General features: G+C 32.5%; 2 protein-coding genes across 2 annotated transcripts; one reads left to right on the forward strand and one right to left on the reverse strand.

Annotated features, from left to right (window-relative positions):
- The first annotated feature begins 3,185 nt into the window (after positions 1–3,185).
- Positions 3,186–9,686, forward strand: LOC114394983 (calreticulin-3-like). The gene is made up of 14 exons (XM_028356667.1): positions 3,186–3,343; positions 3,964–4,071; positions 4,605–4,797; positions 6,033–6,291; positions 6,522–6,578; positions 6,671–6,718; positions 6,840–6,926; positions 7,045–7,102; positions 7,205–7,272; positions 7,416–7,508; positions 8,219–8,275; positions 8,354–8,449; positions 9,149–9,172; positions 9,440–9,686. The coding sequence occupies exons 1-14, from the start codon at positions 3,238–3,240 to the stop codon at positions 9,449–9,451; spliced, it is 1,266 nt and encodes a 421-aa protein (XP_028212468.1). The 5' UTR covers positions 3,186–3,237; the 3' UTR covers positions 9,452–9,686.
- Positions 9,687–11,804: 2,118 nt separating this feature from the next.
- LOC114394985 (ER membrane protein complex subunit 10-like) lies at positions 11,805–16,496 on the reverse strand. Its single transcript, XM_028356669.1, has 8 exons — positions 16,071–16,496; positions 15,793–15,855; positions 15,588–15,683; positions 15,031–15,078; positions 14,032–14,103; positions 13,207–13,265; positions 12,367–12,457; positions 11,805–12,224 (listed from the first exon to the last, which is right to left on the reverse strand). Exons 1-8 carry the CDS (start codon positions 16,368–16,370, stop codon positions 12,060–12,062), a joined length of 894 nt encoding a protein of 297 aa, XP_028212470.1. The 5' UTR covers positions 16,371–16,496; the 3' UTR covers positions 11,805–12,059.
- Between the last annotated feature and the right edge of the window lie 1,574 nt (positions 16,497–18,070).

The following is an 18,070-nucleotide window of genomic DNA, read 5'->3' on the forward strand; positions in this document are numbered from 1 at the left end:
AACATTAATAATCTGACCGCCTCTTCGATCAAGATCAATTAATACCTATATTCAGATTTAATTCTTCTAAAGAAAAAAAAAAAGAATAGATCCTACTATGCCTTTTTTATTTAAATATCTAACTTTCCCGTCAGCCTAAAATAATCTAGAATATTTTATAATGATTTCAACAATTTTAACTATCATATTTGTCTTACTCTAAATTTCACACTCTCAATTTCTTATTTTTTCTTTTTCTATTTCTTCTCATTGCTTAATAATTAGACTTACGTCACTTAAGTACAACTAAGTCCATATAGATTCGATACTTAGATTTTCATTTTAATTTTTATTATTTATAATAAAATTAATATAGTTATCAACGAGTTAACAACAGGATTGTGAACGTAGGAATAAGGATAAGGGCTTGAACTTTATTAAACAAAATTATATTGTGTATGTAGGCATGAGGTATTAAATCATTAAATATTTTTGTTTTTGAAAGACACGGGTTAAATCATTATAATTTTGATATTATGGATATATGCATGAAAAATCGAATCACATCAAATAAATTTTTTTAAAAAAATTCTTATTTCTTTATAGTGTTACCTTTATTTCTTTCATTGTATGTTTTCTCATCATTGTATGTGAAGAGGTGTGTGTTTTACCAAACACGCTGGCCAAGTGTTCTATAGTATATGTTGTTGCAGGTGGTGATGTCTATAGATTACATTGTTTAATTTTTGGTCCTATTGGATGTTACTTTTTTTTGTTGCTTATATTGAGGTAAATTGATAAAGTTTTAATTGGAATTAGTTTTCTCTTTACTTTGTTAAATGAGCATATATGGGATCAATATTCATGTTGTCTTCCGAATTTGAGTGATAAGAAGTATGAAATCATCAAGAGTAGTTGTAGCTTGTAGGTATTTGTTGAGGGATTTTCACACCGTATATTTGGAATTGAATCTATTTAGTTCTTTCTTTTTTTAAAAAAAAAGTGAACGTGGAATCAAATTTCTTGATCTTTGTTTGTTACGCTTTAATTTACCATATGAGCCTCCAGATACAAATCATCTTGCAAGTATCTTGACACATGATTTGGGAATTTGAATTAGATATATTCTACATATGTTTTGCTCTGCCATTTTTGCTGTCATATTCTTTTGCTGTTGAATTTTAATCAACTTTCATGATGAACTTAGTTATCTGGAGACGTTCCTGCTCTAATTACAATTCTTCTGTATATTTTCACCAACACTTAATTATAATTCTTCTGAAATTCAGTTTGTCATTTTGACAAAACTATATATATCAACTCAAATTTTATTAAGACCCCCCTCCCAAAAAAACGAGAAAAACAAAAGATAGGATGCCAATTCAGCCCAACAAACACCTAAGCTACAATCGGCCCATTATACAATCAAGCCTCCACAAACTTAGGTCATTCAATGTTTTCTATATCAAAACACCTTTCAATTGCCATTTAGAAGTTATATCAAGTTTTGAAGTTTGTCTTACAATCACTTCATCTCTAGAGCAATCAATCTTTTAGTTGATTAAGTGCATGATTACATTAAAATTTACAAACTTAAGTTTGTAAAAGTATTTTGAGCTTTACTTCTTTCAAACTAAGTTATGAAAAAATAAATTTGAGGAGTAAATAAATATGGTTCCAAATTCATTTTGCTCTCAAACGTACTTTTAGAATGACTTCACTCGAAATCCAAACACACCCTAAATCATATTATGTACGTGATGCTGATTATTTCAGAAACAATGGTCAGTGGGTTATCTATGTAGTTTATGTCCTGTTATGTTGTGAATTGTGTGCAACGTTTATTTTTCCACTGGCTTCTGGTACCTTTTTTTTCTCACATGTATCCCCTTTGGAGAAGCAATATATTTTTGTGAATTTTGATCTCTGGTTTGAAGAACTAATATCATTTATTAGACTCAATCTTCATTTAGCTTCCGGTACCATGCAATTGTAACACAAACCATTTTTTCATTTTATTATTTTTTTAAAATTAAAATAAACAAATTCTTATAAACCTAAATATTTATATTAACAAAATTCTTTATAACAAATATCCCAAACGTATTAGTTAAAAGACCAACAAATAAAATATAAAAATCACAATAAGAATATATGAAAAAATACTACTCTTTTTTGGACTGAAATATATAAGTAAATTTTAACTAATTTTTTCTTATTTAATGATAGTATTTATAAAATATATTTCATTTAATTGGGGTTTTGTTTTCAATAATTCTTTTTCTTTTTTTGTCTTATATAATTAATATAAATGTTACTTTAAGAAGTAAACTAACTTTTTTATTGAGTCTATGAAAATTAAATAATATTAATTTTTTTTCTTATATTTCAATCCAGAGATAACACTTATTTTTTTTTTAGGAAAAAATGTAAATTATATTAAATCCAGAATGATACATCAAATGGGACATACCCTGCAGTTCGAGAAGATCAAAGGTCTTCCTAATACATGAAGACTTATATCAAAATGTTAAAACAAATGTAACAGGTACGCTTGTCTATACATAAGAAATCTTGCTAATAACCTCTATTACAGAAAATTGATAATCTTCAAAAATCAGTTTGTTCTTAGACAGTCATATACAGTAGACTCTAATTGTTATAGTTAGACAACGAAATTTTCCTTAAACACCTTATAACACTTATTAAATGGAGAAATGAAGGCTCGGAAACTTTAGAGGACTTTAAGTCATCATTGACTATTCATACGCGTTCCTCAAGTCGTCCACGAAAAAACGTGGAAGGAGATTCAATTGAACAAAAAATGTCTTTCTCACTATGCCTTCTTGTAAGGTCTCGAAGACTTTGACTTCCTCTTTGTCTCATTTTATATAAAAAGAAAATCTAAAAAAATAAAAAATGACACAGAAATGCAATAGAGAAACGGTACCATTGGCTATTGCTACGTCAAATTGTCCCTCTACTCGACAGTTGCAACACTAATTAGCATTTCAACCATCTACATCATTTTATTTCCAAGTAAAGACCACGCTAAAGCGGCAAGACAAATAAATAGTAAATTATCAAACTTGTCTTAGAATTAATTAAATATTGTACTATAGTGATACTTTAGTGTGTGTGGCATATATGTAATTATGATGGCATGAGAAGGGCAAAGAAGTAGATAGGTCCTTTAAAAATCTACTCTGCAATTGGAAACAAGTGGTGTCAGAAAGCAAATATTGCCTATTCGGCAATATGGCGGAAAATGGTTCAATTGAGCTGAACAAGTTTGTGTTGTTTTGTTTGTTGTTGCTAATACAAGTGGCAGTTTCTGAAATCATTTTTGAAGAGCGATTTGATGGTATTGCTGTTTTCTTCTCTGTTATTTTTTTTATATATATACTTATTTTTTAGTTATATCATATTTATGTGTTTCAACCGTTACCACATGTGGGTAGTTAGTTAGTTTGAGTTGGTGAATACCGACTAGTTAGTTAATTGGTACTTAAGTAGATGATTCATTATATATTTATATTTATATAAGTCACGTATGTATGTATGGTTAGTATGTAATGTTTTTTTTTCTTATTTAGTGAATTTCAATTTCTTAGATCACTCTTCTCCACCAATGATTTCCAGCACCCACTTCCTTAACAACTATTCCTTTGTTTGGTTGGATATGGAGAAGGCACCAGTTTTTCATTTTCAATTCATACTTTTTCACTGATAATTTAAGAATGCCACTTTTTTTCCCTTTTGTCTTTTGCTTTCACTACTTTGCATCACTACTTTATGCACAAAAGCAAAATGAAACAAAACATTCATGGCATCACTACTAAAAATATTAATTTGAAAATGAAAAAACAAACCAAACAGCTCCATATCAAAGGAATCCAACTTGTAGTTTATAGGGGGTTTTGGTTTTTCACTGATGATAGGAATATATGATATGAGTATGATAATGTGTTGGTTTTTGTATAGATGGATGGCGAAGTAGGTGGGTGAAATCAGACTGGAAAAGCAGTGAGGGCAAAGCAGGTTCATTCAAGCACACAGCTGGAAAATGGGCTGGTGATCCAGATGACAAAGGTACTTGTTGATTTAGTATAACTTCATAATGCTTTTGCTACACATAAAATGTGAATGGATTTTATTGAGTTATTATTAGTATGTTTTAACAAAAAGTTTAGGATGGACATTTGCATTTATATTAATGATATCTGTGTTTAAATAAATGGATTCTCTCTCTCTTTCTCAACATTTAAGGGTGAACTAGGGTAGGAAAGAAAGACATCCATCATCCATGAGCCAATGATTCAGTTAGCAAACCTGTTAGGTATGAGAACATTTTGGAGTTAGCTTGTATTTTTTTAGAATATAAATATAAGGAACTTTTGTGTAATTTTCATAATAGAGAGGAGGTTTGTGCAGAAATGCAGAATACAGATCAGAGGAGAGTAATTTACTCCCACAAAATTTTAATTAGTGAATAACTTGTATTTGTTTCCTTTCTTAATATGTACAAAAACCTTCAGTGATGCCAAACATTACACTTCACATTATCATACTCATATCATATATGGTTGGTTTTGTAACATGTTGCCATTTTGTGGATATTGTAGGTATTCAAACATCCAGTGATGCCAAACACTTTGCCATCTCTGCAAAAATACCAGAATTCACAAACAAGAACAGAACATTGGTCCTTCAGTATTCTGTAAAATTTGAGCAAGAGATTGAATGTGGTGGAGGGTACATCAAGCTTCTCTCTGGATTTGTTAATCAAAAGAAGTTTGGTGGAGATACACCATATATGTATGTTGCTTATTCCATTTTCTTCACTTTGTTTTTGCTTCTTGATTTATATCAAGTGAACAGATAGTAAATCTGCAACCTAACTAAGCTAACTACTTTTAAAAATATTAAAAGAAATTGACTATCTCCTCTTTTGTATTTTCTATTTTTTGAAGCTTAAGTAAACTAATGAAAACTTAAATTACAACATGAAATGAAAAATAATATATCAATGCTGAAATTTTGGTTCTTGCCAGACAAGTAGATGATATAAAGAGAAACAAAATAGAATAAAAAGATGGTTGGATATAAGATGATAGCATTTACTACTCTCTTTATAATATGCACTTGCAGTTTTTCAAAAATACATAATGATCATCATTTACTTGTAACTTCCTCAATTCTCCATCTTAGGCTGCATAGATAAAAAAAAAAAGTGCCTAGTTCATGATACTGTCACATTAGCTGTTGAGATATAAAACTTCTCTCCTAATGAATGGACCTTATTACTCAAAAGACCCAACATCTGTATTCCATACTTGTTTTAGTATGTTAATAATTTAAACCCTCAAGCTTAGTTCTTTCACTTCAAGACGGGCATTGGAACAGAATTTTGTTTCTTTACAAAATTTGTGAAAGGGTGTCCTTTGATTATAATGTTAGTCCAAGATCTAATTTTCTAGAGGATAGGAAATTGAGTTATAATGACTTGTAAATTCATATTGAATATTACTTGTTTTATAAAACTTTGTCATGCCAATGGTTTATGATCCTACCCTTCTTGTTACTGGTAGTACTATTTTTATGATGTGACAATGTGAAGCACGGTAGAACAAATAATAGACTGCGAATTGACCTACTACCTTAAAAAAAATTCTAAAGCATGTTAATATATGTTATAAGGTTTTCCGATCAGAAGGTACTCATCATCTTACTGTGATTAGAAAATAGCATTCAAGGGGTGAAATATACTAATATAGAGATTTCATTATAGTGTAGAAAACTCGGTTCAGAAGTAACATAAAAAAGAAAGTTTATGCATGTTGAACTCTAAACTTCTATTTTATATGCATGTTATTTTTATCCTTTTACTAGCTTGCTTTGATCATAACATCTCATTTTGCTTCAGTTGCATTATTTTTATAACACTTTATGTACCACATCTGGTCTAACTTCATTTTTTTCTTGATCCATGTTTTCTAGTTTTACCTTAAAAAACAGAAAGAAAGAATGTCCTGCTGACACATTCTCTATAGTTTAATGTTTGGACCAGATTTATGTGGCACGGATACAAAGAAGCTCCATGTGATACTCTCCTACCACGGTCAAAATTACCCCATAAAGAAGGACCTGCAATGTGAAACTGACAGGTTAACTCATTTCTACACATTCATTCTCAGGCCAGATGCCACATACAGTGTCCTGGTTGATAATAGAGAGAGAGATTCTGGAAGCATGTATACAGATTGGGATATTCTTCCTCCACGAAAAATCAAAGATGTCAAGGCCAAAAAGGTTTCATTTTGAGCTGTTTTACTCAGTAGTTAACTTCAGAATTCTGATGTTGTCCTTTTGCATGTTTTGATGCTTTTGGTCTTCTACATATCTTATAACAATATTATAAGATTTCCTAGAGTACCATAAAGAGAATTAACTTATCTTAATCAGATCCTATTGTTGAGATATTTTTTTTTGTTTCTGACTATAACTTGTATTTTGAAATTAAAACATCTTCCAAATTGCAGCCTGCAGACTGGGAGGAAAGAGAATACATTGAAGACCCTGATGATGTCAAACCTGAGGTATCCAAAAACTCTAATGATAATGGAACAAGGGGATGGTAGTTTTAGTCCATGAGATGGCAAGCTCATTTATTTGTTTATTGCTATTGCAGGGATATGATTCAATCCCAAGAGAAATTCCTGACCCAAATGCTAAAGAGGTTAGTGTTAGTTCCTTGCTTATCTGATTTGATGCATTATTTGGTTTTCTAATGTGATTATTTCTCAATAGGGAGATAATTGAGCAGCTTTTTTTTTATACATTTGTTTCCTTTTAATTAGCCTGAAAACTGGGATGAAGAGGAAGATGGGAAATGGAAACCACCAAAGATACCAAATCCAGCATACAAAGGACCATGGAAAAGAAAGGTTAGTTGATCAAGTCTGAGGAGCTAACCATTATGCCACAAACATTAATTTTTCCCCATTCTTATTCGATTTTCTTTCATTATCCATTCAATCTTACTTGCAACCTCTATGTTGACAGAAAATCAAGAACCCTAACTACAAAGGGAAATGGAAAACTCCATGGATAGATAATCCAGGTATGTTCAAATGTATATCTAGGTTCTTTGTATAATTTAATATATATTACGGATTTTCCTACATACTAAGGAATGCTTAAATTTCATGTTTTCCTTTATCAGAGTTTGAAGACGACCCTGATCTTTATGTGCTTAAGCCTATCAAGTATGTAGGTATTGAAGTTTGGCAGGTATGATGAATGTAAACTTCCAAATTTGGTGTTGGCATGTTATATGATACTGTAGACTTCTCTCTCTCCCTCTCCATAAAGTGCAAAGCTGTTAGGCTAAAATGGATGGATGCAGTTACTATAAGCCAAATACTGTGTTTCAGGTTAAAGGCGGTTCAGTTTTTGACAACGTTTTGATTTGTGACGACCCTGATTATGCAAAACAAGTTGTTGAGGAGGTGTTTGCCAACAGGGAGGTGGGTTTTTCTCTTGCATCTGATTTAACTCAATATGCGACTTGTAGGTGGCACTTGGGTTGCATATTAAACAACAACTAATACTTTTTTCGTATACAATTGTATTGAAATTTTCATTGATTTTATAGAAAGTAATTGTATTTATTTAAATCTATATTATTTATGTAAACTTGTTATTGCATTGTGGGTTTTCTTTCCAACAAATGTACATTTTCTTGGTGAAATAGTGTCTATACTTTTGAGCTGTTTTCTTTTTAGTCTTCATGGAGTTTTTTAATGAATGAAGTCTGTAATGAACATGTGTTCAATGTAGTCCTATAATCAACTGTCATCCAAATTAGGCTGTAAATAGAGTCAGTTGCAGCTTATTTGGATGAAAATGTGTAACATGATTTGATGTGCAAAGTAGACATTTACCAATCAAACATCTATCAGCTTGTTTGGATGGCTATCAACAATTGGAGATAACTTGAGACTTGAACACAAATAGTAAATTAAGGGACTCAATTGAAAATTTGAAACAGCATGGACAGATATGAATGCAAGTTTAAAATGTATGGTCTAGAAACTTAATCAAGCCTTTTTAACTTACATTTTATTTGCCTCAACAAACGTCTATTTAATAGAAAGAACAGTGTATTCAATTCTCCTTAATATGTGTCTTGTCTTGGGGTACATGTTAAGATTACTCTTATTTTTTGGCATCTCAGATTGAAAAGGAAGGTTTTGAGGAAGCAGAGAAAGTGAGAAAAGCCAAAGAGGAGGAGGTACACTTTTGAGTTCCATCATCTGTATTGAGTCACCTGGGTTTCTTTCTTCCAGGATCCTAACTCTTATTTTTGCAGGAGGCTCAAAGAGCAAGAGAAGAAGGTGAAAGGCGTAGACGAGAGAGAGGTCATGATCGACGATATCGGGACAGATATAGAGACAAATATAGAAGGGTATGTATCATACATGAATACATTCAATGTTTATTCTTTTCCTTTTGAGGACAAGACAAATGGCATAGGTACTAGATTGGAATAAGACTCCAGTTCTAGAGCAGTGTTCTAGTATTTATAAATGTGTCTTTGATCTAATCTCTCTTTTAAAATGTGTGGAAGGTAAACCAATTTTCCTAATAATGTTATGGGGACTATTTTACTTGAGTTAAGCCTTACCTTATGGGAATTTGTCATTAAGTTCTCTTAATAATTATATATACTTGTGACTGGTCATTTTTAGAGCAGAATACTATGTGATGCCCTTGAAAGTTGAAACTAAAAGTTTAGCCAATGAATTAGGGAACGTATGAACTTTGTTTTGAAACATTAGCTACAGTACTTCAGTTAGATCTCAATAAATGTATTTGAAAGAGAATAAATGAAGAGATTGAATTGGTTTATTTGTTACTCATGATGACTTTGGCAAACTGTTTTGAGATTTAATCCTCATAAAAAAATAAAATAAAAGATGTTTAAAGAATTATGAGGGATTGGTAAATAACATTCTCCATGATGTTCTTTTTGAAAAGAAAACCGATTGTCGTTATGGTTATCTATGTTTTGGATTTAGATGCTGATTTCCCAATACTCTTTTTATTTCCTTGTTTTGCAACAATGATTAGCTTTTCTTACACTTAGTTGTTTTCCTATGTGCAGCATCGCTATGATTACGATGGTCATGTAAGTCGCCTTTTTTTCCTAAGTTATTCTCTCTAATGCTTAATTAAATTCATTGAAATATAGGTGACATTTTGGTGATCAATCTCCTAATTTGTTCACCTTAATTCATTTTTGAATCACAACTTTACATGTCACTGCATTAATTAAAAAAAATTAAGTTGAGAAAAAAGTTGTCAGCACGTGGTTGAGGAATGAGTGTGATTGATTTGCAATCTTTGACATCTTTATGATGTTGTTGTACTCGGAATGACTTTCTTTGATATGCAGGACGAGCTTTGATGGGATAAAACGTCCTTCTCAATTATCTGGTTGACAAATTTCAAGATTGTTATGAATTATAGTTACATTGATAGTCCATCTCATGTTACTTTCCAAGGGAAACTTTTTAATTTTAAATAAAAGTGGTTTATTTGTCGCATATCTATATAGGAGTATTATTTTTGTCTTGTCTTCTTTCAGTTGTCATGCATTTACTATAGACTGGGGAATATAAACCCAAACCCAATTTGCCATCGATAAGAAGCTTGCAACAAGGGCTATAGAAATGTGCACGAGTTTTTTTTTTTAGCAGCGTTTTTACATTCTTCGTATAACATCCTATTAATTATTTGTGATATTGGAACAAAAATAAACAGCATAAACTCTAAATAATGTTATTTACAATAGAGGGGGAAAAAGATAAATGTGAGATAAAATGAGTGATGTGATGAAGAAAAAAATGGTTATAAAAAATATTGTGGGAAATTGTTACAAGAGGATTATTCAAAAACTATATTAAATTGACAAAAAAATATGTATTCCTTGTATAATTTAATATTTCCTGTGTTTTCTATTTCATAAGTGCTTACAGGAAATCTTGCTAGGATCCCCGTGTATGTTGTTTTTGGGTAACTATTTGTCCATTAAGTAAAATAAAATAAAATGATCAAGAGTGAATTTGTTGTGAATATATGTATACATGATCTTGATGATGTCAAAAGAAGAATCAAACAAAGTTGCTTTAAAAGATAAGCATGACTTCAAGATTAATACAAGATTGTTTCAACAAACAAAGTCTTGCTTCAAGATTAATTCAAGATCAAGACTTGCCTTAAAACAGAGTGCTTTCAAGACATGCAAGGCTCTGGTAATCGATCATCAGGAAGTGTAATCAATTACCAGAAGACAGGGTTGAGAAATAGTTGTTGAAAAAGGTTTTGAATTTGAATTTTCAACATGTAATCGATTACCATATGTCTGTAATCGGTTACCAGCAACGAAACTCTTGAAATTCAAATTCAAAAGTCATGACCCTTCAAATTATAATTGTGTAATCGATTATACAAACATTGTAATCAATTACCAGTGAAGAGTTTTCAGGAAATATGCCAACAGTCACATCTTTTCATTGGATTTGTGAATAATCATCAAAGGCCTATAAATAGATGACTGGGCATGAATTTTATGAGAGAGTTTTGATTGATCAAAATGTCTTATCCTCTCAAAAGACAATGAGAGAGATTCCAAAAGAACTTGATTGTCAAATGCTCTCTCAAAAGAAATCATTGGTCAAACACCTGCCAAATCTATAGGGATTTTTACATGGATCTTCATTGTAATATTCTTCTCTTGAAGAGAGAATTCTTCTTCCATTCTTCTTACTCAATGAAATTAATTAAGGGACCGAGAGTCTCTTGAGTTGTAAGGATTCTTGAACACAAGGAATGGGTTGTCCCTGTGTGGTTCAGAAGTTGTAAAGGATTTTACAAAGATAATGGAAATCTCGAGTGGGTTACTAAAGATAGTGAAAATCTCAAATGGGTTGCTTGAGTACTGGACGTAGGCACGGGCTGTGGCCAAACCAGGTGTTTGCATTCTCTCTTCCTTTATCTTATTTATTTTGTTGCAATCAATTGTGTCTTGCATATTTAAAGAACATTGTTAAATTGATTGTTGTTACTTTTTCTGCATTCTAAACTTATTCCTCTTAAGATTATTGAGGTATCAAGGTCTAACATTTGTCAGTCATAGAACATTTGGTATGTCTTGGTGCCTGTTCAAAATTATTCAAAACTGAGTGTGACTTGAAAGAGCCCCTTGCAGGCTAAAGCCGAATAAGGAATAGCAAGCATATGATTTGTTTTTAGTTTTAACTATATAAAATCAGGTTATCGACAAAATACATTTTAAGTTTGCACGACTTGAGACTCAGAAACAGACTTGAAGACATGCAAGTCGGGGTCTCGTAAAGCTAGTTACTCTTGAGTACAAGGACAAGTTGTAACATTGCAGGTGAAAAAATCAACCAAAACATGAGCATGAACTATGGAATATTTAGGTAGACATTATAGCCTCCATATGAGATAATTTTACCCTTTCAAACAAGCAGTAGCAGATGAAAAAAATAAAGAACTTTATATAAATTTATTTATAATTTATTCCATTCTTCATTGTTGCTTTTTAATAAATGGTTGCTATATACCCTTCAAACTTCAAAGAGCAGGGCCTCTCCTTGTTTCGGTAATTATTATTTTGTTTTCCAATGCTGACATGATATCATACGAGGGAACGAGAATAATAAAGCTGTAATGTTTTTTTTTATTCGTGGATCCTCTGTTCTTCACATTGATAATAGTAGAAACATCATGCAATATCAGAGGAAACCAAAATAATATTCGTGTCAAAATTTCAATATATAACATTAATAACATTAATCAATCTAACCGGAAAACTTATCGCTGTTTCAAAGTTTACAAGCAATTCAGTTTAAAATTTCTTTTCATTTGGGCACAGAGCTATTAATATGAAATTAAAATTATCAAATACTGCTACTAAAAGGTCAACCTAAGATTTCATTGATTACCAACGCCCTCAAATAATGCCTTCTGCGGTAGAGGAAGCTAACTTATCATCTTCTACGCACACCACCAGAACTTGGTCCACGCTGTACTGCAGATCCTGGTTGCTGCTGTGCCGGAGCACCAGGTTGTCCGCCAGCTTGTTCCTCGGGCATATTCATAGCTTGAGTAACAGCATTCATTACTATGAGTCCAAGCGGGATCAGGTACATCCACTGGTATCGAGAAAGATTCCAGATGAAAATGTTAATTCAGAAATGCATACGTTTATAGTTTTGTTTTGAAAAGAAAAAAGAGAAAAGGTATAGTTATCGCTTTAAAGATCAAGCCATGACGTAGTTGTAGTTGTATACTCACGTATTTGGCCCAAAAGGACCTTTCTATTGGCTGTACAGCCTCACCGTCTCCCTCCAGCCCGCCAAGCGCCTCTTCAGTAAATATTGGAGCTCTGTTGAAGCAAAAAAGATTTGTTTAATTAGAAATACACAGTATGATGTTAAAGATAGCAGGTTTAATAACCATGTTCCAAATGATAGCAGGTTTAAGATTGTTCCTTTTTGGATTTCTGATTATGTCCTGAAGCATATGAAAATCAAACCAAGGTATCTCATCAAATAATCAACGTTTGTTTAGCTTTAGTTAAATGAGTTTAATCCTGAGAGCAAATTTTCCTCTAAACCAAATAGATGGGTGAGTTGGTTACTTAAGCATCTTAACAGCATTTTCAAAATCAATAACATAAGACTTGAATAAGCAAAAGATCGATTGATTAGAAAACATTTGAACATTTGTCAAACATACCAGTTACGATATACAAGAAATAATACTGCATAACTTCAAAAACAAAAATAAATAAATAGTGGTGGGGAATAGTGAAAGCCAGACAAGGCTCTATAGTCTATATTCACCACCAACTTCATCTAAGCAGCCTTTCTACTATACTAGGAATAAATATGCGAGAAAACCAGCATTATGCATTACTGAAATTCATTTTCAAGAAGGAAAGAATAAAGAAAGAGAATAGAACATATTTTCCGAGCTTTTTATTGGTTAAAAAGTTTTCCATAACTGAATGTTACTGCCTTAGTAACCATGCTAGGAACACATGCTGCTTTTCTGAAACTCTTTGTATATTAAGTAAAAAAAAAAATAACAATTAAGATTTAAGAGTGAAATTATCAATCATTGAACATATACCTTGGTGCCTGTTCACTGCTTTTTAGAACTGTGTGTGACTTGAAAGACCACTTTCCAGGCTAAAACCAAAAGAACATGTATAAGATTAGCCTTTGCAATATAAAATCAGGCAATAGACATAAATTTTATGTCTGCACAGGCTTATGAAATACATTTGATGACATGCAGATTAGGGTTTTTGCACACCCTGTAACTCATAAGAATAAGGACAAGTTTTGGCATGGCAGGGTTATAAAATCAACCAGAACATGAGAATGGATTATGAAATATTCAGGTTCTAAAGGCACAATAAGCATGGATCAGGACTATAATATATTAACAAGGTATGTCTAAACTTCCATAAACCAGCTTTGGATCTAAACACTCTTTTATATTGAAACACGAGATCATAAATTACCTCTTATGACATTGGCATACATTCATACAATAATCATTCTAGATGCTTAACAAATAACTATATATATGGCAAAAACACATAAAACTGTTGAATAATTTCTGTACTTATATGAGGTGTTGCATATAGCAATATTTTTAGATGCTTAAATAACTATGATAAAAGCACTGAATAATTTACGTATTTATATGATTTTGGGTATGTTAAGGAAAGAGATAGTATTATTGACGATTGAGTCCTGGTACAACACAAACAATTAGAAAAAAAGATATTGGCCCTGCCTTTTTAAAAAATCAACAGTGTGAGTACAAAAGAACAGAAGCAAGAGAAGAAGAAAACAGAGGACAACAAGTTGAAAAGTTTTAAAAGTTGAGCTAAGCTCGATGAAAAACAAGAAATAAGAGCAATTGTCAAAAATAGAAGTGATTTACAAGCTTCAGTTGTCGGGGATAAGGGCAAGCCCCTGGGGCACCATAACTGACAGCCAAGATGTTAACACCTTCCTGAAACAGAAATTGAAAGAGTGAAATTAAAAAGAATGTGAAGATAGATCTGTTAGAAAAGCTATACAACCAAAGTTCAGTTCTGCTTCCTGGTTGAAGTATTCTTCTACAGTATTGCACAGGGAACACCATTCGTGCTCTTGCAAGTTTTTTCATTTATATGAAATATGAGAAAGCAAATGCTAATACATGCCCTTAAGGCATTTGTTGAGGAATAAAAAATGAAAAGTAAAGCTTTTAAGTTCCGAATCACCTAATGTCTTCAATGTTGTACTTTTCAATTGTTAATTTAAAACCAGAACCTTTGGGGCACTACTTACTACTTAGCATGACACATACAAAAAAAAAAATCATTAAATGTTCAAAACCCTTTCTCTACTCCTTCAAATCTCACTACCAAAATAACAGCTATTGAAGAGTTGAAAATAAAGCCAACTACGGTCTATACCTTTTTTTTTCTTCATATAAAAAATGAAAAGTAAAGCTTTTAAGTTCCGAATCACCTAATGTTTTCAATGTTGCACTTTTCATTTGTTAATTTAAAACCAGAACCTTTGGGGCACTACTTACTACTTAGCATGACCCATACAAAAAAGAATCATTAAATGTTCAAAACCCTTTCTCTACTACTTCAAATCTCACTACCAAAACAACAGCTATTGAAGAGTTGAAAATAAAGCCAACTATGGTCTATGCCTTTTTTTTTCTTCATATAAAAAAAGCAGGTAGGAATTTAATAAAAAAATCAATTTATACAAAAATGCCTTGAGTATGTCATGAACCAAGTAGCTAGGCTATGACAGTAGCTTGGATGAACCAAGCCCCTTCATGTATCAAGATTTGAACTAAGCATAGAAGTTATCTTCCCAAATAAAAGAGAGCCAATGCAGCATAAACAACATATTGAATTATATTAAGGCCAATTACCATTTGTATTACAAAATGCTCCTCCAATCCATCCCCTGGAAGACATCGCTGGATTCGGAAAGGCAGAATTGTTAGTTCTAATTTGGATTCAATAGCTCAATAAGTCACTTTAACACCAAATAAATAAAAGAGCCACAACCACCAAAAAGGCAACCAATGCAATGGCAGCATAACAAGGATTCAAGCTATTGACAAACATTCTTAAAAGGGAAAAAGCTTACCAGCAAATGAGGGAGAAAGAGAGAGAGAGAGAGAGAGAAGAAACAGATCATTTTTCATTTAAATATCACACGATAAAAGCAACACAAATCATGCCAAGCATTATTAGAAAAACATTGCTAACTACAATAGCACATTACCACAGTATCACCATTACCTACAGCACCAAATTCAATGCTAGAAAAGGAACAAACAAACCAAGGAACAAAAAGCTAGACACTCCCCAAGCACAAACCCAACTACTAAAAACCATAGTAGGAGTGAGAAAGGAACATCAACTTTTTATTCATATTTCATACTATCCAATGGACAACAACTTGATTCATATTCATACTTACTGCTTTCACTGAAGAAATAATATATTCCCGGCCGGGAGGACTCAAAACATTGGACGGCAGTCTAATCCTATAGAAATCATCTTCTCGCAACAGCTCCTGTAATAAGAGAAGAGTGCCACATCTTTAGATAACGCTAACATGCCAAAATATAAACACAGTAACACACATACAAAAATAGTTCAATGCAAAGAAAACAAAGAATTACTTTAAATTTCCTCTGCTCAACGTCAGTCAAAAGATCACGCTTAAACCGCAGCTTCGTCAGCGTCTATCACAACAAATCAAAACCACTTCTCAGCACAACATCACAAATCTCGCATATATTATATCCACCATAACTCAGCGCAATAAGATGGAAGGAACTAACGCGACAAAATATTAGTGGAATCGAACAGAAGTAGATTCGAATCGACACAAATTCAATTCATAAATCGCATATCAGCTCCTAAATTATAACATAAACAGAGAGAGGAGGAAGGGAACCTGGGCGCCGTGGTTCCAAGTCTTGAGGCGAGCGGAGAAGTTGCCGGCGTCGGAGAAATCGGAGTCGCCGAAAGCGTGTTGGAGAGGGAACTGGATCTTGGAATCGGAGGAGGAGTCGGAAAGCCTCTTCCTCGAGGTGGAGGCGGTGGAAGGTGGATGCGAATCGGAATCGAAGGAGGTTCGTCCTCCTTCGATGCCGAACTCTTCGTCGTCGAGGAGAAGCTCGTCCGATTGGAAACCTAGCGCGCAGGTGAGCAACAGAGTCAGCGGCAGAACCCACCGTAAGAGTGATAAACCCATTCTCTCCGCCGTCTGATTTCTCAAAGCGAGGCCTGCTGATGTTAATATGTTATTCCCGCTGTCAATAGTTGATTTCGTTTTTTCTTTTCTTTGCCACTACCACTGTACTATGCTCTCTAGTAGCCAGCACCAGCAGGGAATATATATAATAAGTGTTTTTCTTTTATTAGTATTGGGTGAGTTTGTTTAAATAAAAATAATTTAGACAAATACATAAAAAAAATCTGCCTGTTTTATTTAAAAAACACTTATTTAAAAAAAAAACTTAAACAAACTAACTTAAAATTTGTTTCTAAAAAAAATAGAAAACTGTTCAGTAAAAGTTATTTAGACAGACATATTAAAAAATAAAAATTTGTTTTTTATTAAAAAGTGTTTTAAAAAAATAAACTTAAACAAATTCACACATTATTATTATTATTACTTGGATATTTAGATAAATGATAATTTAGTCTTAATATTTAATAATGATCATTTACCTTTTTTATTATTATTATTAATTATAACAATACACCCTTACTTATGAGGTTTTGACACGTTACACTATTAATAGTAATCATTTATGTGTTTTAAAATTTTGAAATGTGATTGAAATTTTTAAAAACACAATTTCTTCTTTTTACTAAATTAGAAGCACGTTTTCAAAATTTATTCAAAAATTACCTTGTTGGAACATTTAGTTTAAGGACAAAATTTAGTTTCATGAGAATTTTTTATGTTATGAACATCGTTGTTAAAATTGTGTTTTAAATCATAGAATTGCACAATTTTACAATTTCATAGAGCCTCTCGAATTAAAACGGTAACAAAATCAAAATCTAAGTAGACTCAGGTGAATTTGCGTAGACTTGGGCGAGTTTGCATAAACTCAGGCAAGTTAACATACACTCGCGAGTCTGCGGCGAGTTTGCATGTTTGCAAAAAAATGAAACGACATCGTTTCATTTTTCTTTCTTCCTCCTCCCTTCGTGCCTGCGTTAGAGTGTTTGTTGTTTGAGGGTTTGTGTTTTTCTTTCTTCCTCACTCCATCCCGGCTATTCCATCACGACGGTGCAAAAGCGAAGGCAAGGTGTTATGTGCTCGTGCGTGGTGGCAGTGACGATGGTGCAAAGCAAAACTGCAAGTGGTCGAGACGTTGAGTGCATGTTTATTTCGAGAGATCGTGATTGTGCGAGTATGTGGTGGCCGCAACAATGGTGAAGTGCATAGCCACGACGGTGTTGAAGGGAGTGAGACAGAGTCATTAACTAGTGTTCTCTTATGTGTTATGTTTTCCCTTTTCATCCTCCGCAACGGATTTTCTTCTTTTACTGTTCTCTATTTGAAGTTCTTTTTCATTGTTAAATCTTTTAGGTCCTTGTTAAATTTGTAGTCTGACTTTTGCTTACCTTGATGTGGCCAATTTGATGACACTTGGCCTCATTGGTCTTCTCTTTGCATTTACGTTTCTGTTGTTTCCTTGTTTGGAGAAATGCAACATCATTTTAAGTCTTGTGTGTTTCCAAAACTTGCTTCAATTGTCAAATCCAAATGTATGCAATTGTGTTTATTTGTTTGTGTTTTTATTTTATTTTTTGAATGGATAATCATGTTCATGTCCATTAATGGTTTACCAGAACTTGCATTTATGTTAAACAACAATAAGTATTATTGTGGATAAATAGTACTCAGAGTATGAGACTAATAACAAAATAAGTGTA

This window comes from Glycine soja, chromosome 18 (genome assembly GCF_004193775.1).
Source record: "Glycine soja cultivar W05 chromosome 18, ASM419377v2, whole genome shotgun sequence".
Lineage (NCBI taxonomy): Eukaryota > Viridiplantae > Streptophyta > Magnoliopsida > Fabales > Fabaceae > Glycine > Glycine soja.